Genomic DNA, 14259 nt, shown 5'->3' on the forward strand with positions numbered 1-14259 from the left:
GTTGCCAGGCATGTCTGTGCCAAGTCTACACGTGACAGTTAGGATGGCACAAGCAGCTGTTGACCTTTTTTGAAAACAGTGGCTGTGGATTTCCACGTGATGTGATTTATTTATCTGCGTTTCTATTCTTTTAGATTTTAGCACTTTGCCACATAGCAGTGGGACAACAGCTGAACTTGCACTGGCTGCACAAGGTAATGCTCAAATGTGCGATTTTTGGTGTGTTTGTTTATGTACAGTGCCTTGGGAAAGTACCCTTAACTTTTTCCAAAATGTGTTGTTACAGGCTTATTGTAAAAAGGATTAAAATAATAATAATCCTCAGCAATCTACACACAATACCCCATAATGATGAAATTAAAACTGATAAAAAAATAAAAAAATAAAAAAAAAATATATATATCTTATTTACATAAGTATTCAGACTGTTTCCTATGAGACTCACAATTGAGCTTAGGGGCATTCTGTTTTCATTCATCATCCTTGAGGTGTTTCTACAACTTGATTGGAGTCCACCTGTGGTAAATTCAATTGATTGGACATGATTTGTCACACACTTGTCTATATAAGGTCCCACAGTTGACCGTGCATGTCAGAGCAAAAAACTAAGCCACGAGGTCGAAGGAATTGTCCGTAGAGCTCAGAGACAGGATTGTTTCGAGGCACAGATCTGGAAGGGTACCGAAACATTTCTGCAGTATTGAAGGTCCACAAGAACACAGTGGCCTCCATCAGTCGTAAAATGGAAGAAGTTTGGAACCACCAAGACTCTACCTAGAGCTGGGCGCCCGGCCAAACTGAGCAATCAGGGGAGAAGGGCCTTGGTCTGGGAGGTGACCAAGAACCCAATGCTCACTCTGACAGAGCGCTAGAGTTCCTCTGTGGAGAGATGGGAGCACCTTCCAGAAGGCCAACCAACTCTGCATCACCCCACAAATCAGGCCTTTATGGCAGAGTGACCAGACGGAAGCCACTCCTCAGTAAAGGCACATGACAGCCCGCTTGTTTTCCAAAAGGCATCTAAAGGACTCTCAGACCATGAAACAAGATTCTCTGATGAAACCAAGATTGAACTTTTTGGCCTAAATGCCAAGCATCACGTCTGGAGGAAACCTGGCACCATCCCTATGGTGAAGCGTGGTGGCAGCATCATGCTGTGTCAATGTTTTTCAGTGGTAGGGACTGGGAGACTAGTCAGGATCAAGACAAAGATGAACGGAGAAAAGTACAGAGATCCTTGATGAAAACCTGCTCCAGAGTGCTCAGGACCTCACCTTCCAACGGGACAACGACCCTAAGCACACAGCCAAGACAACGCAGGAGTGTATTCGGGACAAGTCTCTGAATGTCCTTGAGTGGCCCAGCCAGAACCTGGACTTGAACCTTAGCGTACATCTTTGGAGACCTGAAAATAGCTGTGCAGCAATGCTCCCCATCCATCCTGACAGAGCTTGAGAGGATCTGCAGAGAGGAATGTGAGAAAATGTTGTAAATGACAATTGTAATTGGAAACGGCTGATTTTAATGGAATATCTACATAGGCCCATTATCAGCAACCATCACTCCTGTGTTCCAATGGCACGTTGTGTTAGCTAATCCAAGTTTATCATTTTAAAAGGCTAATTGATCATTAGAAAACCCTTTTGCAATTATGTTAGCACAGCTGAAAACTGTTGCTTAAAGAAGCCATAAAACTGGCCTTCTTTAGACTAGTTGAGTATCTAGAGCATCAGCATTTGTGGGTTCGATTACAGGCTCAAAATGGCCAGAAACCAAGAACTTTCTTCTGAAACGCATCAGTCTATTCTTGTTCTGAGAAATGAAGGCTATTCCATGCGAGAAATTGCCAAGAAACTGAAGATCTCGTACAATGCTGTGTACTACTCCGGTCACAGAGCAGAGCAAACTGGGTCTAACCAGAATAGAGGAGTGGGAGGCCCCAGTGCACAACTGAGCAAGAGGACAAGTACATTAGTGTCTAGTTTGAGAAACGAACAGCTCACAAGTCCTCAACTGGCAGCTTCATTAAATAGTACCTGCAAAACATCAGTCTCAACGTCAACAGTGAAGAGGCGACACTAGGCTGCTGGCCTTCTAGACAGAGTTGCAAAGAAAAAGCCATATTTCAGACTGGCCAATAAAAGAAAAGATTAAGATGGGCAAAAGATCAAGGCCAGCATCCTGGAGTCGCCTTTTTTAAAATAATAAACTTGATTTAGTTAACACAACGTGCCATTGGAACACAGGAGTGATGGTTGCTGATAATGTACAACAACAACAAAAAATGCATGAAATGTATGCATTCACTACTGTAAGTCGCTCTGGATAAGAGTGTCTGCTAAATGACTAAAATGTAAAATAATGGGCCTCTGTACGCCTATGTAGATATTTCATAAAAAATCTGCCATTTTCGGCTACAATAGACATTTACAACATTAAGAATGTCTACACTGTATTTCTGATCGATTTGATGTTATTTTAATAGACAAAAACAAGGACATTTCTAAGTGACCCCAAACCTTTAAACGGTAGTGTATGTAAATATGATTTTTCTGTTTTTTTTATAATGTATTAGCAAACATTTTTAAAACTTTTTGCTTTGTCATTATTGGGTATTGTGTGTAAATTGATGAGGGGAAAAAAAAATAACGCTGTAACCTATAAATGTGGAAAAAGTAAAAGGGTCTGAATACTTTCCGAAGGCACTATACATGCTTGAGTGTTTGACTGTAATGTTGCATGTGTCTATGGCGCGTATACTGTGTGTGTGTGTGTGTCTTCAAGTAGCCAACTGAACTCTGCCTGAACCCCACATTTGAGTTCATGTTTTCCTGCGGGTTGTGAAAGCAGTGACATCATGCCCCAGGGTGCTGTTATCTGGCCAAACACACAACAGAGGGTTGGAATGGTTAGCCTGGGGGAGCCGTGTGTGTGTCTGTGTGTGTGCGTGCGATGGTCTGTAACACTCTGTTTGCCCCATAGATAGGCGTGAGTACTGCACTGCTGACCACTGCCATCGGATTCATATCTGTCAATCAAACATGGGGGGAGGAGTGGGCAGTCATCCCTATATCACTCCAGGTCAGTTCAACAACAAACCCGTCCCCATTTAGGGCTGTGCATCAAACTGTATTATACAGGACACTTTGCTGATATGTGGTAATATACTTGATAAATCACATGTTAATTACTATTGAACTACATACAAAGGCAACATTATTTCAATATAGAAATGCATCTAACAGATGTGTTAAGACTGATTCAAGGGGTTAATTTATTTATTTTTGTTGAATTCTTCATGCAATAGCCTACCATTACCACAGAATTATTTTGTTTATGTCGTACCATTTAACAACTGTAAATGACTGTAGCAATGCAACACCTTTAACACTGAATGATGTCAGGCCACAGGTCCCTTCCTACACCTAGGAGCCCTGGTGGCTGTCACCGCTCTGGCCTGGCTGGTGGCTGGGCAGGTCGCCCGCGCCGAGAAAACAAGTAAGACCTGACCCGGACTCTGTTACTGACCATTTTAGTGTTGCGTGCTATACTGAAAGTTCTGTACTTTTTTATGCTAGAACATGAAAAATTGTCCGGTACTAGAATTTGTTACTTTTGGTACTTCTCTCAAATGTGTCTCACACCATCTAAGGATTGAGAGGATCGAGTCTGTCTAGTAATTTGTTTGAATCTTCTCAAAGGGGCAGTAATAAGCTAGCCAGCTGACACCGCGCAAGCCACTATTTAAGAAGCAAGCGAGAGGAGAGAGAAAATGCCGACAGCATGGCTTCTTCAAAAGAAAACATCATACCTCCACGCAGGGGTGAACTATGGGAATACTTAGCTTGCAGAGCAGATGTGGACAAGCCTACTGAAACAACTAAGAATTAGGTGCTACAAAGCAGTACAGTGCAAGGGAGGTTTAGTTCCAAAACAACATAAAAAAATAAGTAATTTTACACATGATGTTTGCATTGTAACTTTGTTGTTATTCTACTAAATTTGTATTATCTTTCAGTGACAATGACATGAACATATTGTAGTGATCCTGGTTTATAAGCACGGATATCGACTCTGCCACTCGAGCATGCTTTTGTGGCACAGTAGATGGCTGGCTGGGCTTCGGGCCATAAGTTTGAGGGTTCATTACATTGAGGGTTCATTACATTGGTTTCGTCACATTGGTGTCGGAAGTGATCGGACCTCGAATCCACGACAGTGTGTGTGTTGGCCGGTGAACATCTTCCTGTAAGACGGTGTCCTGTGAGGTCTAGCGCAAGGACACGCTCTTTGAAAGGAGGTTGTTGTGTAGCGACCCTGGTTTATAAGCAAGGATATCCACTGCCAATGGAGGATGCTTTTGTGGCCCAGTCGATGGCGTGCTGGGCTTCGGCCAGAAGGTTGTTCGAGCCATTCATTATAATATACCAATGTTCCCCTGGGACTGCTGCGCAGAATATCTATCAGCTGGAGAGAAGGACAAGATTGAACTTCACTCAACTTTCTAGAGTTTTCCCTGTTAACACTATCAACTTTTCCCTTTACTGTGGCAATTGTGATTGAGTCAACGCAATATTAGTCACTTTCAATTTTGTTGAAAGCAGAACGCATAGGAGTAGGATTCTATTGCATTGACATTCACGACTCAGCCCTTACTCTACCCAGACCGGTGCGGCATAACCAATCAGAGCTGCAGTAGGCCTATATGCAAATACACCATTGCTATATATGGATCTGTGCGATTTACTATGAACTGGACTGTTTACAGCTGTGGTCATGAGTTGATGCGCTTGTTTTGAGATTAACGCAAGAGATTACGTGTGCACATTTTGTTACTGTCCTTTGCTAGTTAGTGAGTTATTAGCCCAGTTATAGATCATTTGTAGTCTACAATAGGAAAGTGATGGCGTTTTACAAGAGCATTAAACTTGTAGATTTTTATACATCTTTGAAAAGCGAGTCAGGTAAAGAGCTTTTTTTTTGTTTTAAAGGGGCAGTGTTGTATTTTGAGACAGGCTTGATAAGGTAAGTAGCCAATAGGCAGAGGGAAGCATAATTTGTGTGATTCTCTCTTCTTCTTCTTCTTCTTCTTCTTCTTCTTCTTCTTATTATTATTATTATTATTATTATTATTATTATTATTATAATAATAATAATAATAATAATAAAGCATTTTATTTTGTAAAGTGGTTTCTTGCCTCAAACAACAAACATGTTCAGTCACCTTGTCTGGAGGACAAGTGGATAAACGGGTTAATGTCGAGCCCTGCATGTTTTTTTCCAAAAGTCTCATGGAACGCAGGCCTAATTGAACACCACACATTGGCTGCTACTGTAGGCTGAATGATAGAACAGCTATTTCCATGTAAAAATTGGCATGGGTCCTCAGATCCTCAAAACGTTATACAGCTGCACCATCGCGAGCATCCTGACTGGTTGCATCACCACCTGGTATGGCAACTGCTCGGCCTCAGACCGCAAGGTGCTACAGAGTGTAGTGCGTACGGCCCAGTACATCACTGGGGCCAAGCTTCCTGTTTTTTTTTTACGCAGCTGCTACCTGATGTTTATCATCTATGCATAGTCACTTTACCCCTACCTACCTTGGCTAACCTGTACCCCCGCACATTAATTCAGTACCTGTACCCCCTGTATATAGCCTCGTTATTTTGTTGCTAATTTATTTTTGACTTTAGTTTATTTTGTAAATATTTTTTATTAACTCTTATTTTTCTTAAATGCATTGTTGGTTAAGGGCTTGTAAGTAAGCATTTCACCGTAAAGTCTACTACACCTGTTGTATTCGGCTCATGACAAATAACATTTTATTTGAAATGTTCTGGAATGCATTTTATTCATTGTTTTTGATGGTAGGCCACTCTGGTAGGCCTACATTACGATCAAATAGCCACAGTAGCCTACTTGGCCACTGTTAACTGTAACTTAGCTTCAGTGTTCACAGTAAACGCGTGCTGGAAGTTGCACAGAATTTTCACAACGTTCAAGTTTGCACTCAGCAGACCTGAAATTTGCTCATTGACGAAAATAATTAACACTGGTAACTTGACCACAATATATTTAGACTAATTCATGTTTGTCTGGGCTTGCTAGCAGTAGCCACTAGCCAGCCAGCAGCCTGTTGCACCATGGGAGGTGAAATGCACTCTGGGAATCGTAGTATACTGTGTAAATTCCATTGTGTGTAGACTTTTGCAATATAGAAGCTTCAGAAATTATCTTAAAAGTGTTTTTTTATGTCGTTTTGGAACTAAACTACCGGTATTCATTGAATATATTACATTATTTAGCTGTAATGAATTTTAGGTCTAATGAATGTAATTTGACCCAGTATTATGGCCATAGATTAACAAATTAACCCTCTTGTATGCTCTGAGTGTCTGATATGGTTTGGCATCAGGAACATTTAAGTTATTCTTGTGTTATTTAATATGGTGGTTTATTTTAGCAAGAAATTGAATATAGAATAGAAGATATTCTATTTGTTATTTTAGTTGTTCTACCAGTTATCAACATATATTATTCAATGTTAAAAATGAAGCCCAGCGGTTATTCTGACTTTAGCTAATACGCATCCAAAAAAAATGTTTTGCCATGGTATTGTTTTGGTATTGCGTATTATGATACTAATAAACCTGGTTACCGTGACAACACTAGACCATGTTACTGACTCCCACCTCACTGATCAAAGCTCAGCTACTACAGTCAGACGACTTAACAGCCTCATAGAGCTGTGGGCGTTAAATGATTAATCCCATGTACACAAAGGGCAAGTCCCTGTCAGAGTGGCAGGGATACTAGGAATTCCTCTGGCCTCACGTGACACCACCAGTCCACAGGACATTATTAGGCCCCTGAGGTCTGTTGACACGGCCAGTTAGACATCAAGTACTGGGGTATTTCTGCCTTCCTTTAAATCTGTCAGACTAGTACAAGGGAGGCAGAGTAGTGTTTGAGGTGCTTTGAGATCCCCTAGATTAAATACTGAATTGTGATTGCCGTTGTTTCTGGAGGCAAATAACTTTCATGAATATTCCGTTGTAGTTTATAGACACTCCATTTCCATTTTTTATACTTTATTTGGGTAGAACAGTGGATTTTTGTGAAAGGACACAACGCCTCAGCAGTCTGTTTACTCTCACAGTAACTCTTACAAAGAGTTGCATTATTAATGTGTGCTGTAATATCGCTACAATAAAAATACAAAAATTAAAATGATTCATCCTTAAATGTTACAGGCTAATCTTATTGAAATGCAGTATATGTCTCTTTAACATAATATCTGTTTCAGTGTAGCAGACATTAGCCTGTGGTCCAGCGGTGGCTTACAGAGGTCAATGGTGCCTGGACGTGAGGTTAGCTGTGTAGCTAGCTGGCGGACCTCTGTCTGAATGCCAGAGAGGTTCTGAGGGCAGAGGGTGAAGGCTTTCAGCTTTGTAACAAGAGTTCTTCTGACGCAGTCAGTCTGGCCTAAGCACTGACCTTGAAATGAATCCGACCTCCTGTGTGAGTGATGTACTCTAGCTACATTAATCATCACTTACCTGCAGTACAGCACACAGAGATGGATAATGAGAAAGTGTGGCTAGAGGCTGGCTGGCTTTGACACCATATATACAGTACCAGTCAAAAGTTTGCACACACCTACTCATTCAAGGGTTTTGCTTTATTTTTACTATTTTCTACATTGTAGAATAATAGTGAAGACATCATCATCAACACTATCTCTTCATTCAAAGACTCAATCATGGACACTCTTACTGACAGTTGTGGCTGCTTTGTGTGATGTATTGTTGTCTCTACCTTCTTGCCCTTTGTGCTGTTGTCTGTGCCCAGTAATGTTTGTACCCTGTTTTGTGCTCCTACAATGTTGTTACTGCCATGTTGCTATCATGCTGTGATGTCATATGTTGCTGCCATGCTATGTTGTCTTAGGTCTTTCTTTATGTTGTGTTATCTCTCTTGTCGTGATGTGTGTGTTGTCATATTTTTATTTTTAATCCCTGTCCCCGCAGGAGGCCTTCTGGTAGGCCGTCATTGTAAATAAGAATTTGTTCTTAACTGACCTAGTTAAATAAATAACTCAATACAAATATATTTTAGATTCTTCAAATAGCCACCCTTTGCATTGATGACAGCTTTGCACACTCTTGGAATTCTCTCAACCAGCTTCATGTTTTAGTCACCTGGAATGCATTTCAATTAACAGGTGTGCCTTGTTAAAAGTGAATTTGTGGAATTTCTTTCCTTCTCAATGTATTTAGGCCAATTTCTTCAAGTGCAGTTGCAAAAACCATCAAGCGCTATGATGAAACTGGCTCTCATGGTGGACTGCCACAGGAAAGGAAGACCCAGAGTTACCTCTGCTGCAGAGGATAAGTTCATAAGAGTTAACAGCCTCAGCAATTGCAGCCCAAATAAATGCTTCACAGAGTTCAAGTAACAGACACATCTCAGCATCAACTGTTCAGAGGAGACTGCGTTAATCAGGCCTTCATGGTCGAATTGCTGCAAAGAAACCTACTAAAATACACCAATAAGAAGAGACTTGCTTGGGGCAAGAAACATGAGCAATGGACAATAGACCGATGGAAATCTGACCTTTTGGTCCAAGTCCAAATTTGAGATTTTTGGTTCCAACCACCGTGTCTGTGAGACACAGAGTAGATGAACGGATGTTCTCTGCCTGTGTGGTTCCCAACGTGAAGCATGGAGGAGGTGTGACGGTGTGGGGTGCTTTGCTGGTGACACTGTCAGTGATTCATTTAGAATTGAAGGCACACTTAACCAGCATGGCTACCACAGTATTTTGCAGTGATACGCTATCATATTTCATTTGTACTTAGTGGGAATATAATTTGTTTTTCAACAGGACAATGACCCAACACACCTCCAGGCTGTGTAAGGGCTATTTGACCAAGGAGAGTGATGGAGTGCTGCATCAGATGACCTGGCCTCCACACTCACCCGACCTCAACCCAATTGAGATGGTTTGGGATGAGTTGGACCGCAGAGTGAAGGAAAAGCAGCCAACAAGTGCTCAGCATATGTGGGAACTCCTTCAAGAGCATTCCAGGTGACGCTGGTTGAGAGAATGCCAATAGTGTGCAAAGCTGTCAACAAGGCATCAGGTGGCTACTTTGAAGAATCTCAAATATAAAATATGTTGATTGGTTTATCAATTTTGGTTACTACATGATTCCATATGTGTTATTTCATACTTTTGATGTCTTCACTATTATAAACTCGGCAAAAAAATAAATGTCCCTTTTCAGGACCCCGTCTTTCAAAGATAATTCATAAAAATCCCAAACTTCACAGATCTAAATTGTAAAGGGTTTAAACACTGTTTCCAATGCTTGTACAATGAACCTGCACCTGTGGAATGGTCGTTAAGACACTAACAGCTTACAGACAGTAGGCAATTAAGGTCACAGTTATGAAAACTTTCTACCTTTCTACTGACTCTCAAAAACGCCAAAAAGAAAGATGCCCAGGGTCCCTGCTCATCTGCGTGAATGTGCCTTAGGCATGCTGCAAGGAGGCATGAGGAATGCAGATGTGGCCAGGGCAATAAATTGCAATGTCCGTACTGTGAGACACCTAAGACGGCAGTACAGGGAGACAGCTGATCATCCTCGCAATGGCAGATCACGTGTAACAACACCTGCACAGGATCGGTACATCCGAACATCATACCTGCGGGACAGGTACAGGATGGCAACAACAACTGCCCGAGTTACACCAGGAACGCACAATCCCTCCATCAGTGCTCAGACTGTCCGCAATAGGCTGAGAGAGACTTGTAGGCCTGTTGTAAGGCAGGACATCACCGGAAACAATGTTGCATATGGGCACAAACCACCGTCGCTGGACTAGACAGGACTGGCAAATAGTGCTCTTCACTGACGAGTGGTTTTGTCTCAGCAGGGTTGATGGTCGGATTCACATTTATCATCGAAGGAATGAGCGTTACACCAAGGTCTGTACTCTGGAGCGGGATCAATTTGTAGGTGGCGGGTCCGTCGTGGTCTGGGGCGGTGTGTCACAGCATCATCGGGCTGAGCTTGTTGTCCTTGCAGGCAATCTCAACGCTGTGTGTTACAGGGAAGACATCCTCCTCCCTCATGTGGTACCCTTCCTGCAGACTCATCCTGACATGACCCTCCAGCATGACAATGCCACCAGCCATACTGCTTGTTCTGTGAGTGATTTCCTGCAAGACAGGACTGTCAGTCTTCTGTCATGGCCAGCGAGGAGCCCGGATCTCAATCCCATTGAGCACGTCTGGGACCTGTTGGGCTATGGCCATTCCCCCCCAGAAATGTACGGGAACTTGCAGGTGCCTTGCTGGAAGAGTGGGGTAACATCTCACAGCAAGAGCTGGCAAATCTGGTGCAGTCCAAGAGGAGGAGATGCACTGTAGTACTTAATGCAGCTGGTGGCCAAACCAGATACTGACTGTTACTTTTGATTGTGACCCCCCCCTTTTTTCAGGGACACATTATTCCATTTCTGTTAGTCACATGTCTGTGAAACTTGTTCAGTTTGTTTCAGTTGTTGAATCTGGTTATGTTCATACAAATAATTACACGTTAAGTTTGCTGAAAATAAACGCAGTTGCCAATGAGAGGAATTTTTTTGCTGAGTTTACAATGTAGAAAATAGTAAAGATAAAGAAAAACCTTTGAATGAGTAGGTGTGTCCAAACATTTGACTGGTACTCTCAACCCAAACTGGCCACGTAAAATGTTTAGAAACATTCCGTGAATGGTCTTCTTGCACATAAAGAAGCTATATTCAGGTGTGCTATTTATTTATGTCCTTGACCATCTCCGTACAATAGACAACCGTGACGAGCAAAAAAGTATTTCAGCCATAGCTATTCTGTATACTTGGGTATTCTATTCATTCTATGTTTTATTCGTCACCCTCCCCAGGGTTTCTATTAATTATATATCTATGTTGTGTTCTACCCCCCCCCCCTCCCCAGGGTTTCAGGTGGTGGTTCTCCTGCTCTACCTAAGTGTTCTACTGGGCCTCTACATGGCCCCCCTTTCCATCACCTCCCCCTGTATCATGGACCACGCCAACCTCACACCACGCCCTGACGTCATTGGCCACCAGGGCGCACCCATGGTGAGTCAGCTGAACCAGCTGCCCAATCCGAGGGCATGTAATAGGAGGCACCTCATACGTTTTGCTTCTAGATTATACAATAACAGACCCACAGAGATGTAACCTTCATGGAGGGCACAAGAGAAATCATTCTGTCCAACAGTTTATATTTCCACCCACTCACTTCCTTCACACTATCTAGGGCTATTCTAGTGTATTAATGACCCTCTGGACCTAAGCTGAAAATAGCCCAGGAATAGATGGTAAACAGACTTCTGGGCTTTCTGGAAGATATAGGTTACTGTATGTGAGAACACTTAACCTATCAGCTCAACCTATAGAAGCAAGATTTCATATGATTCCATGTCTAGCATTTCTTCACTTGTTTTCTTCATTCATATCATGTTATGCTGCATTTCTCTCCAGGCAGAAATAGATATACAGTGCATTCGGGATGCATCAGACCACTTCCCTTTTTCCACATTTTATTACGTTAAAGCCTTATTCTAAAATGAATAAAATAACAATGCTTCCTCATCAATCTACACAAAATACCCTATAATGACAAAGCGAACACAGGTTTTTAGACATTTTTGCAAATGTATTCAAAATAAAAAACAAACACCTTATTTACATAAGTTTTCAGACCCTTTGCTATGAGACTTGAAATTGAGCTCCGGTGCATCCTGTTTCCATGGACCATCCTTGATGTTTGTACAACTTGATTGGAGTCCACCTGTGGTAAATTCAATTGATTGGACATGATTTGGAAAGGCACACAGCTGTCTATATTTGGCCCCACAGTTGACAGTGCATGTCAGAGCAAAAACCAAGCCATGAGATCGAAGGAATTGTCCGTAGAGCTCTGAGACAGGATTGTGTCAAGGCACAGATCTAGAAGGGTACCAAAACATTTCTGCAGCATTGAAGGTCCCCAAGAACACAGTGGCCTCCATTATTCTTAAATGGAAGAAGTTTAGAACCACCAAGACTCTTCCTAGAGCTGGCCGCCCAGCCAAACTAAGCAATCAGAGGAGGAGGGCCTTTTTCAGGGAGGTGACCAAGAAACTGATGGTCACTCTGACAGCGCTCTAGAGTTCCTCTGTGGAGATGGTTGTCCTTCTGGAAAGATCTCCCATCTCTGCAGCACTCCGCCAATCAGGCCTTTATGGTAGTGTGACCAGACGGAAGCCACTCCTCAGTAAAGGCACATGACAGCCCACTTGGATTTGGCCAAAAGTCACCTAAAGGACTCTCAGACCATGAGAAACAAGATTCTCTGATGAAACCAATATTGAACTATTTGGCCTGAATGCCAAGCGTCACGTCTGGAGGAAACCTGGCACCATCCCTACGGTGCAGCATGGTGGTGGCAGCATCATGCTGTGGGGATGTTTTTCAGCTGCAGGGACTGGGAGACTAGTCTGGATTGAGGGAAAGATGAACGGAGCAAAGTACAGAGATCCTTGATGAAAACCTGCTCCAGAGTGCTCAGGACCTCAGACTGGGGTGACGGTTCACCTTCCAATAGGACAACGACCCTAAGCACACAGCCAAGACAACGCACGAGTGGCTTCCATACAAGTCTCTGATTGTCCTTGAGTGGCCCAGTCAGAGGTCGGACTTGAACCCGATCAAACATGTCTGGAGAAACCTGAACAATGCTGTGCAGCGACGCTCCCCATCCAACCTGACAAAGCTTGAGAGGATCTGCAGAAAAGAATAGCGTCATACCCAAGAAGACTCTAGGCTGTAATTGCTGCCAAAGGTGTTTCAGCAAAGTACTGAGTAAAAGGTCTGAATACTTATGTAAATGTGATATTTCAGTTTTTTTGTTGTTATTCATGTGCATACATTTCTAAACAGTTTTGCTTTGTCATTATGGGGTATTGTGTGTAGTAGATTGAGGAAAACAAAACTTAATACATTTTAGAATATGGCTGTAACGTAACAAAATACTTTCCGAATGCACTGTATGCTAATAAACAGTGCTAGTATGAGCCCACGCCTGCTTTGTGTTTGACTTGATATGTTTGACTTGTCAGCCAGACACTGTATGACTGGATATAAGCCTAGTATATGACAAATTCCCATGCTGTTGCCAAAGCCTCAACTCATAATGCAGTGTTTCCCAAACTTTTTTTTTTTTGCCCACGACCCCATGTTGATCTAAAAATAATGTTAAACCCCCACCATGTACATTTTTTTATTTAATCAATGGCCAATGTTTACTTTTTTATTTGGGCTATAGCAGTCTTAGAAATCAGTCTATTTTTGACAGTATTTCAATACGAAGACGATATATGGTTTGAAGTGGTGAGGATAGGTAGCAACACATCTGCCACGCTGATCCTCACCACTGGAGCCCCTCGGGTGCATTCTCAGTCCCCTCCTGTACTCCCTGTTCACCCACGACTGCGTGGCCAGGTACGACTCCAACACCATAATTTAAGTTGGCAGACGACACAAGTGGTAGTCCTGATCATCAACAACGACGAGACCGCCTATAGGAAGGAGGTCAGAGACCTGGCCGGGTGGTGCCAGAATAACAACCTATCCCTCAATGTAACCAAGCCTAAGGAGATGATTGTGGTCTACAGGAAAAGGAGGACCGAACACTCCCCAATTCTCATCGACGGGGCTGTAGTGGAGCAGGTAGAGGGCTTCAAGTCCCTTGGTGTCCACATCACCAACAAACTTGAATGGTCCAAACATATCAAGACAGTCCTAAAGAGGGCACAACAAAGCCTATTCCCCCTCAGGAAACTAAAGATTTGGCATGGGTCCTCAGATCCTCAAAAGGTTCTAGAGATGCAACATCAAGAGCATCCAGACTGGTTGCATCACTGCCTGGTACGGCAACTGCTCAGTCTCCGACTGCAAGGCACTACAGAGGGTAGTGCGTACGGCCCAGTACATCACTGGGGCTAAGCTGCCTGCCATCCAGGACCTCTACACCAGGCGGTATCAGAGGAAGGCCCTAAAAATTGTTAGACAGCACCCACCTCAGTCATAGACTGTTCTCTCTACTACCGCATGGCATGCAGTACCGGAGTGCCAAGTCTAGGACCAAAAGGCTTCTCAACAGCTTTTACCCCCAAGCCATAAGACTCATGAACAGGT

The 14259-nt window shown here is 42.8% G+C and overlaps 1 protein-coding gene across 7 annotated transcripts in view; it reads left to right on the forward strand.

Moving 5' to 3' along the window:
• LOC106581279 (glycerophosphodiester phosphodiesterase domain-containing protein 5) overlaps positions 1 to 14259 on the forward strand; it is a 77144-nt gene that overhangs the window by 46564 nt on the left and 16321 nt on the right. For all 7 annotated transcript variants that reach the window (XR_006761017.1, XR_006761016.1, XR_006761018.1 and 4 more), the window contains 4 exons: positions 135 to 194; positions 2983 to 3081; positions 3405 to 3498; positions 11012 to 11157. Coding sequence is in view for 3 of the 7 variants with exons in the window: in XM_045703905.1 (XP_045559861.1) it covers positions 135 to 194; positions 2983 to 3081; positions 3405 to 3498; positions 11012 to 11157 (399 nt within the window). In the remaining 4 variants the exon portion in view is untranslated. The remainder of the gene's footprint in view (positions 1 to 134; positions 195 to 2982; positions 3082 to 3404; positions 3499 to 11011; positions 11158 to 14259) is intronic.

Source organism: Salmo salar, chromosome ssa20 (assembly GCF_905237065.1).
Source record: "Salmo salar chromosome ssa20, Ssal_v3.1, whole genome shotgun sequence".
Taxonomy (NCBI): Eukaryota; Metazoa; Chordata; class Actinopteri; order Salmoniformes; family Salmonidae; genus Salmo; species Salmo salar.